The sequence below is a fragment of the Hemitrygon akajei genome, chromosome 11, assembly GCF_048418815.1.
Source record: "Hemitrygon akajei chromosome 11, sHemAka1.3, whole genome shotgun sequence".
In the NCBI taxonomy this organism is placed as follows: Eukaryota; Metazoa; Chordata; class Chondrichthyes; order Myliobatiformes; family Dasyatidae; genus Hemitrygon; species Hemitrygon akajei.
Genome location: NC_133134.1, coordinates 33,575,220 through 33,597,832, shown reverse-complemented (window position 1 = coordinate 33,597,832; position 22,613 = coordinate 33,575,220). Strand labels below are relative to the sequence as shown.

At 39.8% G+C, this 22,613-nt stretch overlaps 1 protein-coding gene across 26 annotated transcripts in view; it reads left to right on the top strand.

Annotated features, from left to right (window-relative positions):
* The window catches only part of rbfox1 (RNA binding fox-1 homolog 1), a 1,531,532-nt gene that overhangs the window by 1,464,871 nt on the left and 44,048 nt on the right, over positions 1–22,613 (top strand). For all 26 annotated transcript variants that reach the window (XM_073060602.1, XM_073060601.1, XM_073060611.1 and 23 more), the window contains one exon: positions 7,004–7,136. In XM_073060602.1, coding sequence (XP_072916703.1) covers positions 7,004–7,136 — 133 coding nt within the window. The remainder of the gene's footprint in view (positions 1–7,003; positions 7,137–22,613) is intronic.

Below are 22,613 nucleotides of genomic sequence, written 5' to 3'. Positions count from 1 at the left end.
ACAAGGATATAAAGCTGAGGCTTTATAGAGTGTTTGTCAGACCACATTTTGGAGTCTCATGAGCAGTTTTGGGCCTTATATCCAAAAACATTAGAAAGGGTCCAGAGTATGTTCACATAAATTATTTCTGGAATGAAAGGCTTAATAACTGAGGAGCATTCGATGGCTTTGGGCCTGTTCTTGCTAGAGTTTAGATGAATGAGGGGGGGATCAATTTGAAACCTACTGCATATTGAGAGATAGAGTGGATGTGGAAAGGGTATTTCTGATAGTGGCAGAGTCTCAGACAGAGGGCACATCTTCAGAATAGAAGCAAGTCCCTTTAGAACAGAGATGAGGTGGTGAATCTGTGGAATTCATTGCTACAGATGGCCGTGGAGGTCAAGTCACTGGGTGTATTTAAAGCAGAGATTGATAGGTTCCTGATTAGTAAGAATCTCAGAAGTTATATTCTCGGGTGAGTAAAACAAGATTGAGGGTGAAAATAAATCAGCTATAATCAAATGTTGGAGCAGACTCAGCCACTCAATTGGCCTAACTCCGCTCTTATGTCTTACGGTTTTAAGGTCTTACACAACAGAATGGGATTCTTTTCTGTTTCCATATCTAAAACATAACTAAACCTCACTAGCATGTCATACAAGTGTGAAATAGAGTATAGGAAACATTTGAAAGCTCACAGTAAGCAGCATTTCGGGGGGAAATGTTGTTTGATTATGCATCATCCTATTTCATAGTCATCCAGACTTACCAGATTGCAAGCAATCAGAGGGAATATTTCCAACAATTGTATCATTTTTCTGTGCAGCTTTATCATATTTGATTATAGTAGTGCAGTGGCAGAAGGAAAGAAATAGCCATTCTTGCAATAGGTAAACATAAACAATATCTGTTGCTACGGTGTTACAGCTACACATCTGTATTTGATATGATTTCTGAAGCATATTTTAGTTTATCTTGCAAACCACCACTTAAGCACCTTAAACTCTCCCCATACCATTTCCCTTAGACTTCACTACTCTTTATTATACTTAAGTGACAAAACCACCATCCTCAAACAAATTTGTGACCTGCCCTTTGCTCGTTCTCACTGAACACATAAATGTGTGATGTTGGAGGGCAATTCAAGTTTTGTAACAATACAATTTCCAACAATGATTTTGGGGACTAAAGCTCAGAGTTTATTTAGCACAGCTTCAATCTGTCCAACTTTTTTCTCTTAACCAATTCAAGCGTTAAAAATCCCATAGTTCTGCTCTTCAAAGAATCGGAGAATAGGCCAGGGCAGAAGGAGCAGTGATGTACATGAAGTTTGAGCTGGTTTAAAAAAAAACAAGTCTCCAGTTTGCCTCCCTCTGCTTGCAAATTGTATTCTGTTATTTATACAATTCTCTTTGAAGTTGCTCCATAACCTATATTCTTCAAAAAAAAGTAGCAAAAAACTCTTCAAATACTAGACACCACAATATAAAATAGGTTCTCAGCTTATGTTGCCTCTGATTCATTTGCCAATCAAATTAAATATGCCTCTTTCTCTTATTTGTCATACAGGAAGTATAAATGGTTTTACCTACATCTTTTGTAAGTTGAGGCATCTCTACAAAGTCTCTGCTCTTAAGAGACAACACCATCACCTTGTTGGTGCAACTAATGAAGTCACTCCCATCTAGCACCAGAGACCCACTTTCAATCCACACCTAGCATGCTATTGGTGTGGAGGTTGCTCACGTTCTGGATGTAGGAGAGCCTGGAAGTAAACTGCTTGTGACCATGCAGGTTTCTTTCAGGTGCTCCCACATCCAAAAGGTGTGCACTTTGGTAGTTTAATTGATTCTAGTGTATAAGAGAGTGATCCTAGAGTATAAGAGATCTTATGGGCAAGTGAAGGGGAGTTGATGAGAAAATGGGGAGAATAAAAACTAGGTTAATTTAAGATTACTGTGAATGCATTGTGCATTGTTTATGGCTAGTGTGGATTCAGTTGGTCAAAATTAAAGCTGTTGTACTTATCGCCTAGCCCGGTGACAATTAGTTTTCTTCTTCACAGTAGTTTCTTATTACCAGAACTTTCTAGTAAAGCACTTCATTTATGTACGTAGTGGATACTACATCCCTGAAGTCCAGTGGTCCGAATAAGAGATTGTATTCTACCAAGACTGAATAAGCTTGCTATTAAGATTCAACAGAACTTTTGGCTTTTCAGCTCCAATTATAAAGCCGGGAGCCCATGTGCATTATTAACTTGATCAACCTATCTTTCATCTTCAGAAATGTACAAAGTTACCTGCAGTTTGCTCTGATCTTCAAAACTGTGTAATTTAACTTGTTCTTGGCTCTGAATATCAAACAATGAATACACTTTGACTGACTGATACCCCGAAATAATTCTGCAGCAGGGAACTTTTGGTCAGTCATCCATTAAGGAGAATTGCAGCTAATCAGGTCTTCTCTCTCGCATCTTTAACTATTTCAGTGGTAGCTGGTATTCTAAGCAAACTCTCCAAGGCAGACTTGCCTCTTGAAGCTGGAGTGGAGTTGAGGCAAAACCCATCAATGACTGCTTCTTTCTTAATTATATTAATTACATCGAACAAATATTGCCATTTTCAAGGGTAGGTTTTTCACACAGTTGTTTGAGGTGAGATGCCAGTGATGGATACAACTGCAATATTTAAAAGACATAGAGAAATAAACATGGAGAGATATGGTCCCAACGAAGAAAGATAGGATTAACATGGATAGGTATCACAGTCAGCATGCACAGATTGGGCCAGAAGTGTCAGTTTCTTTGCTGTGGGATTCTATGATTCCATGAACAGCCGTGGAACATTTTTGAATGAAAATCTGACCTTTGGCAAAATGAGCATTTTGCTTTGCTGTAAACAGTTTGATGAATTTAAAATAAACATTGCAGACATCTGACCAGGTTGCTGTAAGAGAAATTGCATCTTGCATGGTTCATTGAGTCAAGCTACTCTAAACTAATGCTGTTTCTGTCACAGACACGGTGACGTCCGTTAGCTCTTTACTTCTGTTTCCAACAATTCAAAACTGAGGTTAAACAATTAGCCACCTTAACCACCTTTGGCCCAACAGTGTTTCTGACACTTTTTCTCAATTTTTGCTTAATAACACTATGTCTATAATCAATAGTGTGAAGAAATCTGCATCTTGATGCAAATATTGTTTCTATATTTAAAATAACTGAAATATATTTGCAAGCAAAATGTAAAAATATGTCCTTTAACCTTCCTTAATGATAAAATAGTTTTTTAAATCTGTAGAAGGTGACAGATGCACAATGTGCAAGTGTTCACACAGAAGTCCAAACAAGTGGGCCATTTTTTTAAATGAAAAGTTACCACAAGATATAATTTCTATCTGATCTGACAGAAGATAGGAGTGCAGTTGAAACCAGTAAAGAACACAAAAGGGGCAAGACTTCCCTCCTATACAACTAATCTTACAAATATTTGGCATATTTTGTTGAAATTATTCAGTCAAAAACATTAGCCATGAACTCTTTTTATATACAGTAGAGTTTCTCTATACTCAAAAGTGTCTTTACATCTTGCATTTTCACCATTTATTCTGAAAATTGAAACAAAATAGTATATTGAATTTTGTACATTGAACAAATCATGCATGCAGTTTGAGTTATGCACCTAGAAATTCATACCTGATTGGTAGTGTTAAGCATGCTATCAGCAGCATCAGCCTCTGCCTGTGAAATTCATTAAATTTACAAGTGGTTATGTTCATGTGAATAAGCTGGAAATATACTAGGTAACTAACATTCAAACAGAAAAATTCTCCAATAAGAAATGTTGGATGAATTTATAACTGATAGAGAATAACACTGTTTCCAGACAGTTGCCCTCATAATGTGTTGCTGGTTATGTTTTCTTCAAAGAAATTAATTGAAGGATAAGTTATCTACTCTCTCATATATCCATCTGATTTAAAAGACAAACATTGACATCTTTGTGTTACTCAGGGTCAGAGAAGCAGAGCCCTAATGCAGGGTTTCAACCCAATTCCTTTCCTTCCTTAGATGATGCTTTACGCAGTGAATTCTTCCAGCAGATTGTTGTTGCTTCGGATTTCAGCATCTGCTGTCTCTTGAGCCAACAGAGTTAATAGTTCAGGTTGATGACCTTTCATCTGAGTGAAGCATATTTGAAACACCTGATAAAAGGTTGTCATTGATGATGCTGAATATATTTCATTTTTTTAATTTTACTGTTGATATTTCATTGGTTGGATTGGTAATAATACCTTATTGAAATGCACTGGGATCTAACATTCAAGTATTTTCAAAAATATCTGATTGAAAATCTTTCAGTCACATTATAAATATTAGTTTTCAGATGTGCAAAAGAAAATCTTTTTTGTTGAAGTTAATAATTTCTGTGCATGTGGAGAAATAATTTGCTTATATTTTAATTACACTTCTGTTTGCAATAGTTGCATCAAATTCACCATGATCTTATTTCACCCCGATGTGATCTGTGAACTGATATGTTGTTACTTGGCTCAAGACTAACAATTACCTAATGTTGCAGTCACTTTGCAGTTTGGGATTTATATCTGATTCTCATTAGCCTTTTATCAATGTAGTACACTGGACCAAACCTCTGGGCTAATATTATTACAGCAATATATTTTACAACCTTTTGTAGAGAGCAATGACATCAAAGTTTTGAAGTAAGATTAGCAGTAGAATTAAAGAGCCCAAATATCCTCTTGCAAAGAATTTATCTTTTTTGGAGACTACAATTATATCACTAGGAACTCACCTTAATAAGAAAAATGTGCAGTCTTGAAGACGAAACTATCAATTAATCAATACAATGGGAACACATTTGATGAACAAAATACATGGTGTCTCAATATTTCTCAAAGGCTTAAATGAAATAATTCATGAATCGAACATTAAAAAATGCAGTAATGATAGCCTCTCGCTATATTTTTTGAAATATAATCTGGTTATTAAAATGTTTGTTCAGCCACTAATATAATGCAATTATTTTAAATAAGGTATCTAATTACAAGATGTAGGTCATTTGAAAGAACTCAATACGAAAATTAATTCTTGATTCAGCATTGGAGATGAGCCATCTTTGGCCCCATAATAAATGTGTGAAGAAACTATGTAGATGTGTACAGGTAGACCTGCCAATACAGTCCTTTTTCAGAGACATCCATTTACTGATTACAAAAATTTCGGTACTAAAATAAGTTATCCTCAGTGAATGACTGTTTTTTTCTTCACAAGGACGATTCACACAATTCTTTGTACAGAAGAAGCAATCAGAGTTACTCACATTGTCATGTGGAAACTTTACATGATTTGTCAAATGAAAAGGCAGTAAAGAAACACCCTTCCTTAGCCCCTGTCCTCCTTTAGTAGACTTGACAAGATAGCCAAACAAGAGGGAAACTTATCAACAAACCAGAGTGACAAATTTTCAAGGAGGCTACAAAACAATATGTTAAAATCAGGATTTTCCAACTACATCTAAATTATTCTAAATTTACTATATTAACTTTCTTTTGAAGGAATTAGATTTTCCAGTCATGAGGATTAGAATCAGGTGTAGGGGACCCTCAATCTCTCCTACATGCTCTGCCTTTCAATGAGATTATGGCTGATCTGATTGTACGTCAACTCCTGTCTGCCCAAATATTCTTGTTCTACAACCCTGCCTCAAAAATATCCTGACTCTGCTTCCAAAGACTCACAACTCCCTCTCACAAACCTCATTTTTAAAAGGTATCAACTTGGTTTGAGATTTTCCCACAAAAGGAAGCATTCACTCTGCATTCAGCTTCTGAAATTGTATAACATTTCAGTCAAGTCAACCCTCACTTTATTCAGACCCAGAAGACAAAAGTTTAAACTGTCCAAATTCTTCTCAAAAGACAATCCTCACATCCTACATATTTGTCCAATGAAACTTTTCTGAAGTTCCAGTGCATATACATCCTTCATTAAGTAAGAAGAGTAATACTATGTTCAATCCTCTGCATGAGTTTGCATTGAGGCATTATCTACTTATATTTCTGTTGACTTCCACATGCAAAGTTATTTTTCAGGGCCAGAGAAGTTGTTCAGTGGCAATTATTTGTTACTGTATTGCTATAAATGTTAGTTTGCACAAGGCCTAACAATTTATCTGTTTACTGAGCACGATTTACGGTCTACTAATTTTAAATTCATGTCACAACCAAAGACTGTATTAGAGTATGCTTTAGGAAGAAGGTGTCATTAACTGCAACTTCCAAATTTCTACATTGCATTATGTATGCCAGAAGTTGGCATTGCTGTCAGTTTACCCAGCAATAAAAATGATCACTGTTATCCTCAGTTTCTAGTACAACAGGTTCTGCGCTTTTATGATGTTAATGATCCCATACCTCCTGCAGAAATATTGCAATTCCAAGATTGTTACCATTATCCAAAAGTTTTATGACTTATCAAAATGAAGATTCACATTCCGTCTTTTTCCATCAAGCCTCACTGCTGAGTGACATTACATTATCCATATCTATATAATAGAAGCTGATTACCAACATTTTCTGTATAAAATGCCTTTTAAGCTTTGCAAAAATAAGGCCTGTGGTAAATTAAGGTATTATGTACACAGAGTACATATATATCACACTGTTTATATAATAAAACACTTGTTTGAATACCTTAACATGCATTTTAATGATATTCATCTGATCTACATCTCATCACTTTCATATTAAGGATGCTGTGAAATCTTGTAGGGACCAACTGGAAACTCTGCAGTAACTTAAGTGGAAATGTCTGTGATTTGCCTTGGCGTTTTAAAATCCTTTTTAAACCTAGGGTGTTACCTGCACTCTAAACAGGTTGCTTTTCTCCCAAAGTGAACACAGAGATTGTCAAGTGAAGAAATTTAAATGGATGGACTCTCACGCTGATTAATTGCTTGCAAAGCTTTAACTCTTCTGTTTTATTTTCTTCGTTTAGTTCCTGGCTTCCCTTACCCAGCCGCCACAGCAGCAGCAGCCTACCGAGGAGCACACCTGAGAGGTCGAGGACGTACAGTTTATAACACGTTTCGTGCGGCTGCACCACCCCCTCCCATACCAGCCTATGGCGGGTAAGTGTAGAATCAAAACAAGTACCAAGTAATTTGAAAAGCAAGAAGAGATTTCCAGTTGAATGCATGCTTGACTTGGCTCAGCATGAAAACTGATAGAGCATGTAAACCTTCTAAATTCCTACTGTGATGCACCTTGCCTGACGTGGTGAAACATGATTGTAGTGTCACACAAATTAAGTTTAATTGTTTTTTGCAACTCTTGCCAATATTCAAAGTCTGCCAGAGAGTGAACACTGTAGCACCACTTACACAAATCAAGTATGTATTCCTTTTGATGACTGCAAGCATCTGGTTCTCCAGGAGTTTGAACAGAGTTCAAGAAACAAATAAAAACCGTTCATTTTTTTGCTAACCTCAACACTACTATCAATAACATCAATGTACGATCCTTCTGCAAATTGCAAACTTTAAAAACACGTCTAGCAGTTGGTATAAAATTTACATTACTCATCAAAGAGTAAGTGTTGGCTGTTCAAGTAACTTGGGCTTAAAGTTGATGACCTTGAATCTGAGTTCCAAAGACTGCTCTGCATCAGGGGAGGAGGGTTACCTGGACACTGTGCTACAGGTGGCAGTCACAATCAATAGATTAGCTACTTCAAATTCAGTTAGTGGCCAACAACAGGATGTGACTACAAGTGAGGTAGGAAGCAGATTCCAGGAAAATCTTCTTCAAGAATCTCCTTAAGTCCACCCTCCACCACCTCCAGTTTAAATTCCATGCGGAATATTTTGGAGGACCAAAAGCCAAGGAATACCAGGAAGTAATGCTGGAGGAGCCTAGTCTTTGAGCTTGCCCAATAGGTGTGAGACTGTTGCTCCCTGTGAGGATGAGAGTAGGGGCTGTAGGAAGAATGAGCAGCCAAACTGTGGCACCATGTTTCAGGGAACCATTCAAGAGAAGAGAAACCTACATGTAACTGTGGATAGAATACTCAAGGAAATAGACACAATTCTCTGTCATAAGGATCAAGAGTCCCAAAGGCTGTGTAGTCTGCTTGGTGCCCCAGCTCATGACATCTCATCTGACCTGCTCAGGAATTTGGAGTTGGGAGAGGAAAGATCCAGTTGTTGTGGTCCATGTAATTACCAGTGACGTAGGAAATAGGTTCTGCTGAAGGAATTTGAAAGATTAGGGACTAAATTGAAATGCAGAAACAAAATGGTAATAATCTCTGGATTTTTACCTGAGTTATGTGCAGATTGGCACAGGGTTAATAAGATCAGAGAAGTAAATGTGTGGCTCAGAGACTGGTGTGGGAGAAGTTGGTTTGAGCTTGTGTAACATTGACACCTGCGTTGTGGAAGGAAAAAGCTATTCTGATGTGAAGGGTTCCATTTAAACCCGGCTGAAACCAGGGTCCTGGCGAATCGCTTAACTCAAGCTGTGGATAGGGGATTAAACTAAATAGTTTCAAACAGTGAGGGGGGAATGGGTCAACAGCATGGAAAAATATGTAAAAGGAGAAAAGAGATTACGGAGTCTCCAGAATAAAAAAAAGGACAAAATTTTAGAAAGGGAAAAGAATTTAACTTTAACACACACAAAAGGCTGGGGGAGCTCAGCAAGTTAGTCAGCATCTATGGAGGGAACACAGTCAACATAAAGTACACTGCAGATGCTGTGGTCAAATCAACATGTACATAAGCTGGATGAACTCAGCAGGTCGGGCAGCATCCGTTGAAACGAGCAGTCAACGTTTCGGGCTGAGACCCTTCATCAGGACTGAAGAAGGAGGGGGCAGGGGCCCTATAAAGAAGGTGGGGGGAGTGTGGAAGGTACCAGGTGAAAAACCAATCAGAGGCAAGATCAAGGGGTGGGAACACAGTCGATGTTTTGGGCTGATACCCTTCATCAGGACTGAAGAATTTAACTTCAGATAACATGGAGACAAAATTGAAAAGGGTGATGAATATAAGAATGAGGATGTTATATTTGAATACACACAGTATACAATATATAATAGGGTAGATGGTCTTGTAGCGCAGTTAGAAATTGGCATAGAAAGCAGTGATGTAATAGGCATCAATGAGTCGGGGCTGAAAGAAAATCACAGCTGAGAGCTTAGCATTCAAGGATACGCATCTTACCAAGAGAACAGTCAGATAGGCAGAGGGGATGGGTTGGCTCTTTTGCTAAAAACTGAAATCTAATCCTTAGAGAGAAGTGACTTAGGATCAGAAGATGTAGAATCTTTGTGGGTCGAGTTAAGAAACTGCAAGGCTCTGGTAGTATTATATACAGGCCTCTGAATAGTAGACAGGAATGTGGGGTACAAATTACAATGGGGAATATAAAAGGCAAATAGAAAAGGCAATGTTACAATGATGATCGGGAATTTCAATATGCAGGTATATTGGGAAAATCAGGTTGGTGCTGGATCGCAAAAGGAGAAACTTGTATAATGCTTACAAGATAACTATTTAGAGCAGCTTCTCGTGAAGCCCACTAGGGAAAAGGCAATTCTAGGTTGTTTGTTATGTATTGAACCAGATTTCTGAGGGATCTAAAGGTAAAGGAACCATTAGGAGGTAGTGATTCCTGGAGTTTAAGGGGGAGAAGCTATTATTGGATGGAGGAGAGGGTGAGGTATGTGTAGAGTAGAGAGATGTCTGGTAAGTGGGAAAATGACTGGGTTTTGGGAAAGAAGCTCATGGAAGCTGTGGAAAAATTCAAAGGTGACTGTGTTGATGGATCAGAGGTCACGATGGGTAGGAGTGCAGTGGATGGTGGGCCTTGGAGAGTTTGGCCAGTTGGCCAGTGAGTAGGTGCTCCAGCTGCTCCTAGCCTATAGGTAGTATTGTAAATCCATTTAGTTCATGGATTAATTCCTTCCCATTTCCTTTTGTCTGCTCAGATAATGAGACCTGAAAACTGAGCCAACATTCATCTAAATAAAACAAATAGCTTAAAGCATTCCACTGACCAAGTAAACCCTGTGAGCAGAATTTTTTTTCCATCACATTATCCTTTCTGTTAATATATGTGGTTCAAAGATGAGCTTGAAATAGTAAATTTATTGTTTTCCATTTTGACCCAAATCCAATATATTACATGAGGACTGTTGCCATGTTGCTATAGTTACAAGCACAAATTGCCAGTGGGAGCAAACACCCTAAAAGCTCCCTAAGCATCTTTTCAAACCATTTCTCTTGTTCTAGTTCCATTGGCAACATGATTATATTCATGAAAATTTGCTTTACGTTAGATTTTTTATTTCTAGTCATTCTAAATTGTTAAAGATCGTGAAAGCTTTAGCAAAAGATAAGACAGCAACACGCAAAATTTAATTACATTAACACTTAGTGCAAGCCATACTGAAGGAAAGCTATGCTTTCTGAACATCAAATGAAAAATGTGAATGAAGAAGACTGTTTAGCCTGTCTTAATTCAAACACCCCATGAGATCGCTGGCATCTGTTTGGTGCAGCTTCTAATTATTTCTTAAATCATGTCACTACTCTACCTAGAAGTTTAATCCACACACTGATCTTTTCTTTTTATCAAGAATGATTTATTGGTATCATTTTAACCCATAAACTAAGCTTTTACTGACTTGTGTTTCCTACTTTTGCTTCCACAGTCTAATTTTTAATAAAATAACAGCTTTTTTGTGTTTATTACATTCTCTTGAATTGCTGTACAGCTGTGCATAGAACATGCCTTACAGTCAGAAAAGCCAAGTAAGGCCCTTTTAGCATTGTATTTTCAGTGACAAAGTCTTATGGTGGATAAATTTCCATGCTACTTTGCCGAAATAGGAGGCAGGGAGGACTTCTGAAAAAGTCTCATGGTTAGTGCAACACTTTACAATGCCAGCTGTAAGATCGGGGTTCAATTCCTACCACTGCCTATGAGGAGTTTCAAAGTTCATATATGCCATCTTAATCAAACCTGGCATTCATTTTCTTGCTGACATACACAGTAAATCCAAGAAACACCATAGAATTAATGAAAGACCACACCCAGACGAACAACCAGTGTGCAAAAGACAACAAGATGTGCAAATGCAAAAGAAAACAAATAATAAATTAATAATCACTAACTGCCAAGAGCACAAGATGAAGAATCCTTGAACGTGAGTCCATCGGCTATGGAAACAGTTCAGTGATAGAGCGAGTGAAGTTATCCCCGCTGGTTCAACAGCCTGTTGGTTGAAGAGTAATACCTGTCCCTGAACCTGGTAGTGTAGGTCCTGAGGCTCCTGCACCTTCTTCCTGATGCCAGCAGCAAAAAGAGTGCATGGCCTGGTACGGAAACCTTGATGATGGGTGCTGCTTTCCTCCGACAGTGCTGCATGTAGATGTGCTCAGTGGTGGGGTGGGCTTTACCCATGATGAACTAGACCATATCCATTGCTTTTTGTAGGATTTTCCATTAAAAAGCATTTGTGTTTCCATGCCAGGCAGTGATGCAAGCAGCCAATATTCTGTCCACTAGACATCTATAGAAGTTTGTCAAAAGTTCAGATGTTATGCTGAATCTCCACAAATTCCTAACAAATTAGAGGCACTGCTGTGCTTTCTTCATGATGGCATTTACATGCTGCACCTAGGACAAATCCTCTGAAATTATAACACCGAGGAATTTGAAGTCACTGATCCTCTCCACCTCTGATCCCTCGAAGAAGATTGGCTTATGGATCTCTTGTTTCCTGCTCCTGAAGTCAATAATCTGCTCCTTGGTCTTGCTGAGTGAGAGGTTGTTGTTGTGGCACCACTCAGCCAGATTTTCAATCTCCCTCTTATGTGCTGATACATCACCACCTTTTATTTGGCCAAAGACAGGGTTAATGAGATGTGGGCATATTATGTTGGTGCCAGAAGCATGGTGACACATGCAGGCTGTCCAACAAAATTTTCGCTGATTGGATTTGATGCAAAACAATGTATTTCACTCTATGTTTCAATGTACATGTGACAAATAAAGCTAATCTCTCTCTCACAGAAGAGTAGAAGATGGCTTCTGAGAGCCATTTGAGAACTGCTTTCTCTCCTTCGATGTAAGAGATTTCCTTTATTAGTGATGGGAGCTGCTCTTACTTGCCTCAGAAGAAAAAGTTCCTAACTTACTGGGTAAAGCCTCTTTGCTGTTTCCAACAGCTGACAACCTGCCTTTATTTATGGGAAAAGTCAAAGTGGCTTCATTATTCATGTCCAACCTAAAAGGCAGTTAGGGTTCAATCAACACAGTAGTATCTTAGTTGCATAAACTCATGACATACTCTTCTGCTTTAGGTAGTTCTCTTATTGGCTTACAAAGAACATAGAACAGATTGGCATAGCAACATGCCCTTCAGCCCACAATGGCTGTGCCATTCAGGTTTCCAAATTAAACTATATTTAACTTGTCTGCACATGATCCAATACGCTCCATTGTCTGCAATTTATCTGCTTGACTAAATGCCTCTGAAATACACCATTGTCTCTGTATCCACTACCACCCCAGGCAGCATATTCCAAGTATCTACACCCACTGTGTAAAATAAATTTACCCCACACATCTTCTTTAAATACTTACCCTTTCTCCTGAAAACTGTGTCCTCTAGCATTTGGCATTTCCCTCAAGGTTAAAAGACCAACCTCTCCCTATTGCCTGGATTCTTTGATCCAGGCAGCATCTTGGTGAACTTTCGCATCATCTTCAAAAACTCCATGTCTTTCCTGTTATGGGGGTAACCAGAATGGCCCAATAGTTCAAATGCTCCCTAACCAAGGCTTTATATGCCCACAACATGACTTCCTAACTCATACTCAATGCCCATCTGTTATATGTTAATTGGTAGCAGACTTCCAAATTAAAACATCAATTTCAGCCAAGTCCATGTGAATAAAATTGATCTTGATGTTTCTTCAATCTTTTTGCATATTTTGAACCTTGATATTTTCAAATGTGTAAGCTGCTTTTTTTTGTTCAGATTCTCTGTTTTTTTTTAATCAAATAAAACAAAAGGTGATCTCATTGGATCTCTTTGTGGACAAATGATTTATTTATTTGGCGAAACAGGCCCTTCTCGAGCAATGAGCCTCACCACCCAGCCCACCTACTTGACGCTAACCAAATTTTCAATGCACAATTTACAATGACCAATTGGTTTACTAACCAGTACATCATTGAACTGTGGGAGGAAACTGGAACACCCTGAGGAAACCCACATGGTTCACAAGAGGAACATACTGTACAAACTCCTCATAGACTGCGGCAGACTTGAAATCCAGAATCCTCGAGTTGTACTAACTGCTTACATCATTTAAGTGGAAAAGGGATTGGATTTTCCGGATCACTGTTCAAATGTACCCAGAAAATCCTCGTATTGACAAGAATTTTAAAAACAATCTGGGATGCGGGTGTAGTTTTGTGGCACAAAGGTATCAGGGAGTAATTGTGCGTGAAGCACAAGGGTCAACATGTGAGTACAGCAAGAGAATGAGAAGGCTATTTGAATGTTAGTCTTACTGTAAGGAATGGAATATCAAAGTAAGGAAGGTTGCTTTACTTGTAGTGAAGGTAATGTAGAGAAGGCTCACCAGATTCAGGTTAAAGTGAAGGGGTTGTTATATGGTGAAAGGCTGAGCAGATTGAACAGCCTGGTTCAATGAGAGGTGAGCTGAGTGAAGTAAGCAGAATTCTGAAAGGTATTGATCGGGCGGATACTGGGAACTCTCCAGAACTAAGTCACATTGTATCAGGGAAAGGGGTCACTCATCTGAGATGGAGAATTTTGTGAATTATGACTCAAAATTCTCAAAATGGAGAACTTCTTCTTCCAGCAAGCAATGAAATGGAGTCACTGAATGTATTCAAGAGGGAGATTGAGAAACACTTAACCTACAAAGGAGCCTGGAGATATGTGAAAACATGGGAAGTTGTACTGAATCTGAGTTTTGATATGTCACGGCTGATAGGCTGAAAAGTTCTGCATGGCAGGTTGGTGCAGATGGTTAAGGCACATCGAATCCAAGGTAAACAAATTGGATCCAATATTGACACAGTCAGGAGGAGGATGGTGGTAGAATTCTCTGTCCACTGTTACACCACAGGGATCAGCAATGGGACCCTAATGTTTCTGACTTATTACTTAATAACTCAGTTGTGAATGTAGGAGGAATGATTAGTATGTTTGCCAATAACATGAAAATTAGTGGTAAGGTGAATTCTGAATGAGACTTTTTAAGGTGAAAGTAGGATGTAAATTGGATGCAAAGTTAGGCAGGGTATTGACAGATGGGATTAGGTGGCATGTGCTGCATTTTGGTAAGTCATATAGGGGTAGGACATACGGAGTAAATGGAAACACAGGAAATCTCCAGGTGCTGGATATCTTGCAGAACTCACACAAAAGTTCAGGGGAGATCAGCAAATCAGGAAATATCTGTGGAGGACCAAGGATATGTTTTGTGTTCTATGGGGTAAATGATAGGGTGTCTAGGAATGTTGATGAACAGAGGGACCTTGTGGTTCACATCCATAGTTCCCTAAAAATGGCAATGCAGGTAGGTAGATAGAGTGATGAAGAAGCATGCTTTCCTTTATAGAGAGAGGCATAAAATATAAAAATTGCATCTTTACAAAACACTGATTAAACTCCATTTGAAGTATTGTGTACCATTCTAGTTGTCACACTATTGAAACACTAGAAGATGATAAAGGTATGTAAATTTAGGAGAGACGTAGACAGTCAAAATCATTTTCCCATAGTGTGAAGGGCAAAACCAAAAGCAGCTGAGGTTTAAGCGAGAAAAAGGAATTTTGAAGGGGAATTGAGATGAAAGCACTTTACACAGTGAATGGTTGATATCAGGAGCTCACTATTAGAAGTGGTGGAATCGCATGCAATCTCTATTTTTAAAAGGCAGAACATGGAGTCTTATGGAATGGTGGTGCAATCTCAAGGAGGCAAATGGCCTGCTCCTGATCCTTTTTCTTACATGCTATATTGTTAGAATTAAAATAAAATTCTGCACTTGCTCAAATTCTGAAAAAAAACCCCAGAAAATGCTGACGGTATTCAATGGGTCAGGAAGCAGCTGTTGAGTGAAATTTATGACATTTAAACATAAGCAGGTTGAAGATTCAGGAAGGCTTGCAGGGCAAGAGAAAACTAAAGGAAAGTCTGTATTGCAGTAATATTTGAATATTGTAAATATGTTGTTTGATTTAGCATTCTTGTTGTTAATCTAATTAATTACGGTTATATGTTAAATTGCGTGAATGGCATACCTCATTACGCCACCACGTCGTGTGTGCGCCTCGCTGAAAGTAAAAACGACACCAAGGCTCATTCTCCTGAGCTCCCGTGTTTTTCTTTCAATTAGTTTTATGTTTTGGAGTTACAAAACATAACAGGGTAGAAAATAGAGAAGATTTAATGTAAAAAGGGCTGATTAGACAAAGCCTACATATGTAGATGATTTTCTGAAATCACCAATTAACTTAGAAATTATTTTGGTAATTTCTTAGCCTTACAATCTGGTTATCGCTAGCAAAACCCAATGCTGATAGAAGGTATTAAATGCAGAATTAAATGCATGATGGAACTTTTTATTTGTCCATTAAAGAAGGAAGTGAAACTCTTTAGAAGTTTGGCCTAAAGTGGAAAAATTGATAGTAGTGGTGAAATGTTGTGGGAGTTGCATTGTGTGACCATTAGCTGATGACTGTTGCAAAGGAGGTATTTGCTTACTCCTTATAATCATGATTACTGTGAACAGCCAGCACTTAGCATGTTTTAGTGGCCTCACTTTATAAGTGTATTTCAGTATCTACACAATGATGATTGGCCGACAGTCTGAAACTCCTAGGGACATTATTTCTGTGTGCGAAAAGTGACTGAAGTTATTCCTTGCTTTGGTCATTGTACCAGAGAGCCGACTGTGTAATATGGGACTATTTTATGCCATAGTAACATGTTATTGAGCATGCGCTATTGGGTGCGTATTGATCTGAATATATGTGTTCAGTTTTGGTTCCGTAAGTAAAAAGCCCCGTTAACTTAGCTCCAGCCTCTAGCGTTTTTGTTAATGATATTGTTGTGTTAAGAGCAAAAGGATAGTAAGGGATAAAATTGATCCTCTTGGAGATCAGAGTGGTTGGCTATGTATGGAACCAAAAGAAAAATGGGGGAGATCTTAAATGGTTTTTTTGCATCTGTAATTACAAACGTTTGTACTACGGAAACTGGTATGGAGTCAATGGAAATAAGGCAAACAAGTAGTGAAGTCATGGAACCTATACAGATTGAAGAGGAGAAGGTGCTTGCTATCTTGAGGCAAATCAGAGTAGATAAATCCCCAGTACCGGATAGGGTATTCCCTCAGACCTTGAAGGAGACTAGTGTTGAAATTGCAGGGGCCTTGGCAGATATATTGAAAATGTTGGTATCTATGGGCGAGGTGCCGGAGAATTGGAGGATAGCTCATGTTGTTCCGTTGTTTAAAAAAGGCTCTAAAAGTAATCCGGGAAATTATAGGCCGGTAAGTTTGACGCGGTAGTAGGTAAATTATTGGAAGGACTACTAAGAGATAGTATCTACAAGTATTTGGATAGACAGGGATTTATTAGGGAGAGTCAACATGGCTTTGTGTGTGGTAGGTCATGTTTAACAAATCTATTAGAGTTTTTCGAGGAGGTTACAAGGAAAGTGGATGAAGGGAAAGCAGTGGATGTTGTCTACATGGACTTCAGTAAGGCCTTTGACAAGGTCCCGCATGGGAGGTTAGTTAGGAAGATTCAGTCGCTAGGAATACATGGTGAGGTAGTAAATTGGATTAGACATTGGCTCAAGGGGAGAAGTCAGAGAGTGGTGGAGGATTGCTTCTCTGAGTGGAGGCCTGTGACTAGTGGTGTGCCACAGGGATCAGTCCATTGTTATTTGTCATCTATATCAATGATTTCGATGATAATGTGGTAAACTGGACCAGCAAATTTGCTGATGATACAAAGACTGAAGGTGTAGTGGACAGTCAGGAAGGTTTTCAAAGCTTGCAGAGGGATCTGGACCAGCTGGAAAAATGGGCTGAAAAATGGCAGATAGAGTTTAATACAGACAAGTGTGAGGTATTGCACTTTGGAAGGAAAAACCAAGGTAGAACATACAAGGTAAATGGTAGGACAGAGGGATCTCGGAATACAGATACAAAATTCCCTAAAAGTGGCGTCACAGGTAGATAGGGTAGTAAAGAGAGCGTTTGGTACATTGGCCTTTATAAATCAAAGTATTGAGTATAAGAGTTGGAATGTTATGGTGAGGTTGTATAAGGCATTGGTGAGGCTGAATTTAGAGTATTGTGTTCAGTTTTGGTCACCAAATTACAGGAAGGATATTTGTAAGGTTGAAAGAGTGCAGAGAAGGTTTACAAGGATGTTGCCGGGACTTGAGGAACTGAGTTACAGAGAAAGGTTGAATACGTTAGGACTTTATTCCCTGGAGCGTAGCAGAATGAGGAGAGATTAGATAGAGGTATATAAAATTATAATGGGTATAGATAGAGTGAATGCAAGCAGGCTTTTTCCACTGAGGCTAGGGGAGAAAAAAACTAGAGGACATGGGTTAAGGGTGAAGTGGGAAAAGTTTAAAGGGGACATGTGGGGGGGTTTTCTTCACACAGAGTGGTGGGAGCGTGGAATGAGCTGCCAGATGAAGTGGTAAATGAAGGCTCACTTTTAATATTTAAGAACAACTTTGACAGGTACATGGATGAGAGGTGTATGGAGGGATATGGGCCAGGTGCAGGTCAGTGGGACTAGGCAGAAAAATGGTTCAGCACAGCCAAGAAGGGCCAAAAGGCCTGTTCCTATGCTGTAGTGTTCTATGGTAAACGGCCACATACACAACAAATTGGCGACGAGGTTATTGAACCTGCATTGCATTGGAACGCCATGTTTTAATTTATAATGGCACTCGGAAGAGGCAGAGTGAGGCCGCGAGTCTGGAAAAGAAGCGGGAGTTCAGCCGGAGTCGGGAATGTCGGGAGACCAAAAGACACAGTCAGAGCCGTGGCGCGTCCAGGCAAGACCACAGCCGGCACTGAACCCCAGGGCTGAGGGTCGGCCTGCCCCAGAAGGGAGATAAAAAGAATGAGTGACACACTCATCTAGCCAGAGTACGCTCATGGAGCTAGCAAAAAAAAAGGTCACGTGAGTCAAAAGAAGAAAACAAGGGACCAGGGTTAAATTTACAGAGACCAAGGCTAAATTAACATTACAAGGATGGGGTTAATTGGAACCTTTACGGCACTTAATAGTGGCATTGAAGACTGGGCAACTTATATTGAAAGAACAGAGTTATATTGTGATGCTAACGATGTTAATGAAGAAAAGAAAGCCAGCGTCTTACTTAGTGTAATGGGCGTGAAAACATACGGTCTGCTACGGAGCTTGTTAACCCCTGAAAAGCCAGCGGACAAAACATTCAAGCAATAGTAGACACTCTCCAAAAGCACTTAAATCCCAGACCGCTGGTCATTGCTGAAAGACTTAAATTCCATAAATGGAATCAGAGCAAAGGTGAAAGCATTTCTGAATATTGTGCTGAATTGTGCAAATTATCAGAACATTGTCAATTTGGAGCTGGTCTATCAGACGCATTGAGGGATAGGTTAGTGTATGGCATGTACTGTGAAACCACACAGAAGATGCTCCTCTGTGAAAAAGAACTTACATTTGAGAAAGCACTAAACATCTCAATATCATTAGAAATAGCGGCACAAGGTGCTTCACAGATACAACAAAAATCTCTGGAATATGTTACAAATAAAATGTCACTGCGCAGAAATGAAGGAAAGAAACGTTACCATTGTGGGAACATGTCACATGACTCTGATGACGGTTGGTTTAAAGACAAAGAATGCAGAAACTGTGGCAAACAGGGCCACATTGGCAGAGTATGCAAAGCTAGTAAGCAGCAGAAAAAGGACAAAATACAGAGAAACAAGAAACCCTAGAAAGGAAAATACAACAATGTACACAAAATGGAAGAAAACAATGCTGATGAAAACTAGTCAGACAAAAGTGAATTGTTTTGTCTGCAACTTCACAGCGTGAATGGGACAGACGATCGAAGAGTAATTTGGATCACTCCACAAATGGCAGGTGTGAGACTGAAAATGGAGTTGGACACAGGCTCAGCTTTAAGAGTGATTTCTGTATGTGACTACAATTGACTGTTTTCTCACATACCTCTGAAATGAACTAAACTACTGCTAAAGACTTACACAGGACAAAAGGTGCATCCCAAAGGTGAAATTAATGTGACAGTGACCTACGGAGACAAAACACAGCAGCTGAACGTCTATGTACTGAAAAATGGAGGACCACCATTGCTGGGACGTGAATGGCTCAGGAAAATCCAGTTGGTTTGGCACACCATCAATGCACTAAATGTGTCAGCAGAGGTGGGCAGCAAGGCTACATCTGAGAGACTGTCACAAATACTTGCTGACTCTGAGGAAGTGTTCGTGAAAGGAATAGGAACACTTCAGTGCATGAAGGCAAAGACTGAGATTGAGGAAAATGCATGTCCAAAATTTTACAAAGCCAGACCAGTGCCATATGCAATCCGTCCTACAGTGGAGGCAGAGCTGAAAAGTCTGGAGCAGACTGGGGTCCTGTCAAAGGTGAATTGGAGTGAATGGGCCACACCTATTGTTCCAGTGATGAAGAAAACCTCCAGCACAAAACCAGGAAAACCAAGCAAGGTGTGCATATGTGGCGACTTTAAAATGACTGTCAACCCAGTGCTCCGCACAGTACAGTATCCCCTACCACATATTGAGGACATCTTTGCTTCCCTGTCAGAAGGGAAGCATTTCACAAAAAATGATTTGTCTCAGGCTTACCTCCAAATGGAAATCGAGGAAGCATCTATGAAATACCTGACAATAAATACACACAGAGGACTTTACCAGTACAACAGGTTGATGTTTGGGCTAGCATCATTGCCTGCAATTTGGCAAAGGGCATTGGACCAGGTGCTGCAGGGGATTTCAGGGACTCAGTGTTACCTGGATGACATCATTGTCCCCGGCAAAGATGATAACGAACATCTTTCTAACCTAAAACAAGTGCTCACCAGGTTACAAGAATATGGACTCAAAGCTAATCGACAGAAATGTGAGTTTTTCCAAAAATGAAATTTCATACTGTGCGCATGTGATCAACAAGGATGGCTTACACGTGTCTCAAGACTAGATAGAAGCAGTGCTTAAGGCACCACCACCTGAAAATGTGTCTCAGCTGTGAGCATATCTTGGTCTACTGAACTACTACCACAAGTTCTTGCCTAACCTATCCACAGTCCTACACCCACTAAATGCACTATTATAGACAGGGACACAATGGAAGTGGACTGAGAGCTGTGAGAAAGTGTTTCAGGAAACTAAAAGACTCTTAACTTCAGACAGGGTGCTCACACACTTTGACCCCTCCTTATCTATCCGACCAGCTTGTGATGCCTCGCCGCATGGGATAGGAGCTGTGTTATCGCACAAGTTTCCAGATGGCTCTGAAAGACCTATAGTCTTTGCCTCAAGAACGCTAACTTCAGCTGAACGTAACTACGCACAGACTGACAGAGAGGCCCTAAGCCTCATGTGGGGAGTCAAGAAATTCAGTCACTACCTGTATGGCCAAAAATTTACTCTGTTGACTGACCATCAGCCTCTCGCTTCAATCTTCAACCCAAGGAAAGGCATTCCAGTGATGACAGCACAAAGGCTGCAGCGATGGTCCCTTTACTTAGGAGGTCACAGGTATGACATTGAGCACAAGGGGACTAAGCAATACAGCAACGCAGATGGTTTGTCACATTTACCTCTGCCCACTTCCGAGGTAACTACGCAAATGGACTCAGCAGAGATCCTTCACATGACAATAGTTGAACAATTACCAGTAACAAACAGCCTCATTGAAAGGGAAACGTGCAATGACCCTACTTTGTCAGAAGTGTATGACATCACGGTAAAGGGATGGCCAGCGCGGGGTAACACACAGTTTCCAGCCTTCTCAGCGAGGAAGGAGGAGCTGTGAGTGTGTCGGGGAACACTAACATGTGACTTACGAGTTATGATTCCTCCCAAGCTACGCATCAGAGTGCTGGAGGAACTGCACGAGGTACCTGGGTACTGTGAGGATGAAAGGTCTTGCCCGTGCCTATGTGTGGTGGCCAGGAATTGATAAACAAATTGAGGATGTGACCAAGAACTGCGCTGGATGTCAAAAGATCCAGAACACAACACCACAAGCCCCTCTCTATCTGTGGGAGTGGTCCTCATCACCAGGGCAACAAGTGCACATTGACTTTGCTGGACCATTCATGGACTCTATATTTTTAATCGCCGTTGATGCACATTCCAAATGGCCAGAAATCATCAAAATGAAGACAACCACATTGGAAAAGACCATTACAGTTCTGAGGACCATGTTTGCCAGGAATGGTGTACCAGAGCAAATCTGCACAGGCAATAGACAACAATTTGTCTCCAAAGAATTCCAAGGTCTTGTGAAGACAATGGAATCAAGCACTTTACATTGGCTCCTTACCATCCATTCACAAGTGGTTTGGCAGAAATATTTGTGCAGACATTCAAGAAGGCCCTCAAGGCAAGGGACCGTGAAAATCAACCACTACGACACAAGATAGACAACTTCCTCCTTGCCTATCGTAATGCAGTACATGCCACAACTAACCAGACTCCAGCAACGATGTTTCTGAACAGGAACCCAAGGTCCCGCATGGATCTTCTCAAACCAAATGTACGACATGATGTGGAGAACAGACAGTTCAAACACTTGAATGCTAAGTCCACACGGAGCTTCAATGTGGGACAGTCAGTTCCTGCACGGGATTACCGACTGCAAAGTGGCAGCCAGGTATAATCTCTGCCATTGACAGGCCACTGATGTGCACAGGTGGGAGAGAATGTATGGAGACGTCATGTGGATCAAATCCTAGATGCTCAGGTGAAAAACTCAACAACACCTCGCCCGAACTCCCATGACATAGAAGCAAACACTCCTGATGTGACCACGTCAGCCTTGCCCACAAGTAAGCCTGTATTCAGTTGTGAGGACCCATCTGATATACCTGTGGAGACTAATCCCCCAAAGCAAACATTGCAGGGCAGACGTTACCCAGAGAGGATGAGAAGACCCCCCAAAGACTTCAGTTATAATTAGTATAATTATTATTATTATTACATTACTTTGTTATAATTCATAGCATTCAGTATTAACCAAACACTGGATGGGTATTAAGGGTACACATACAGTATTTGTTTAGCGTAGACAAAGCGTTTGATACAAGTTTTAAATAAAAGGGGAGAAGTGTACCATATAGCCTACTGTATAATATGGAACTAATTTATGTTGTAGTAACACGTTATTGAGCATGCGCTATTGGGTGCGTATTGATCTGTATATATGTGTTCAGTTCGGGTTCCGTAAGCAAAAAGCCCCGTTAACTTAGCTCCAGTCTC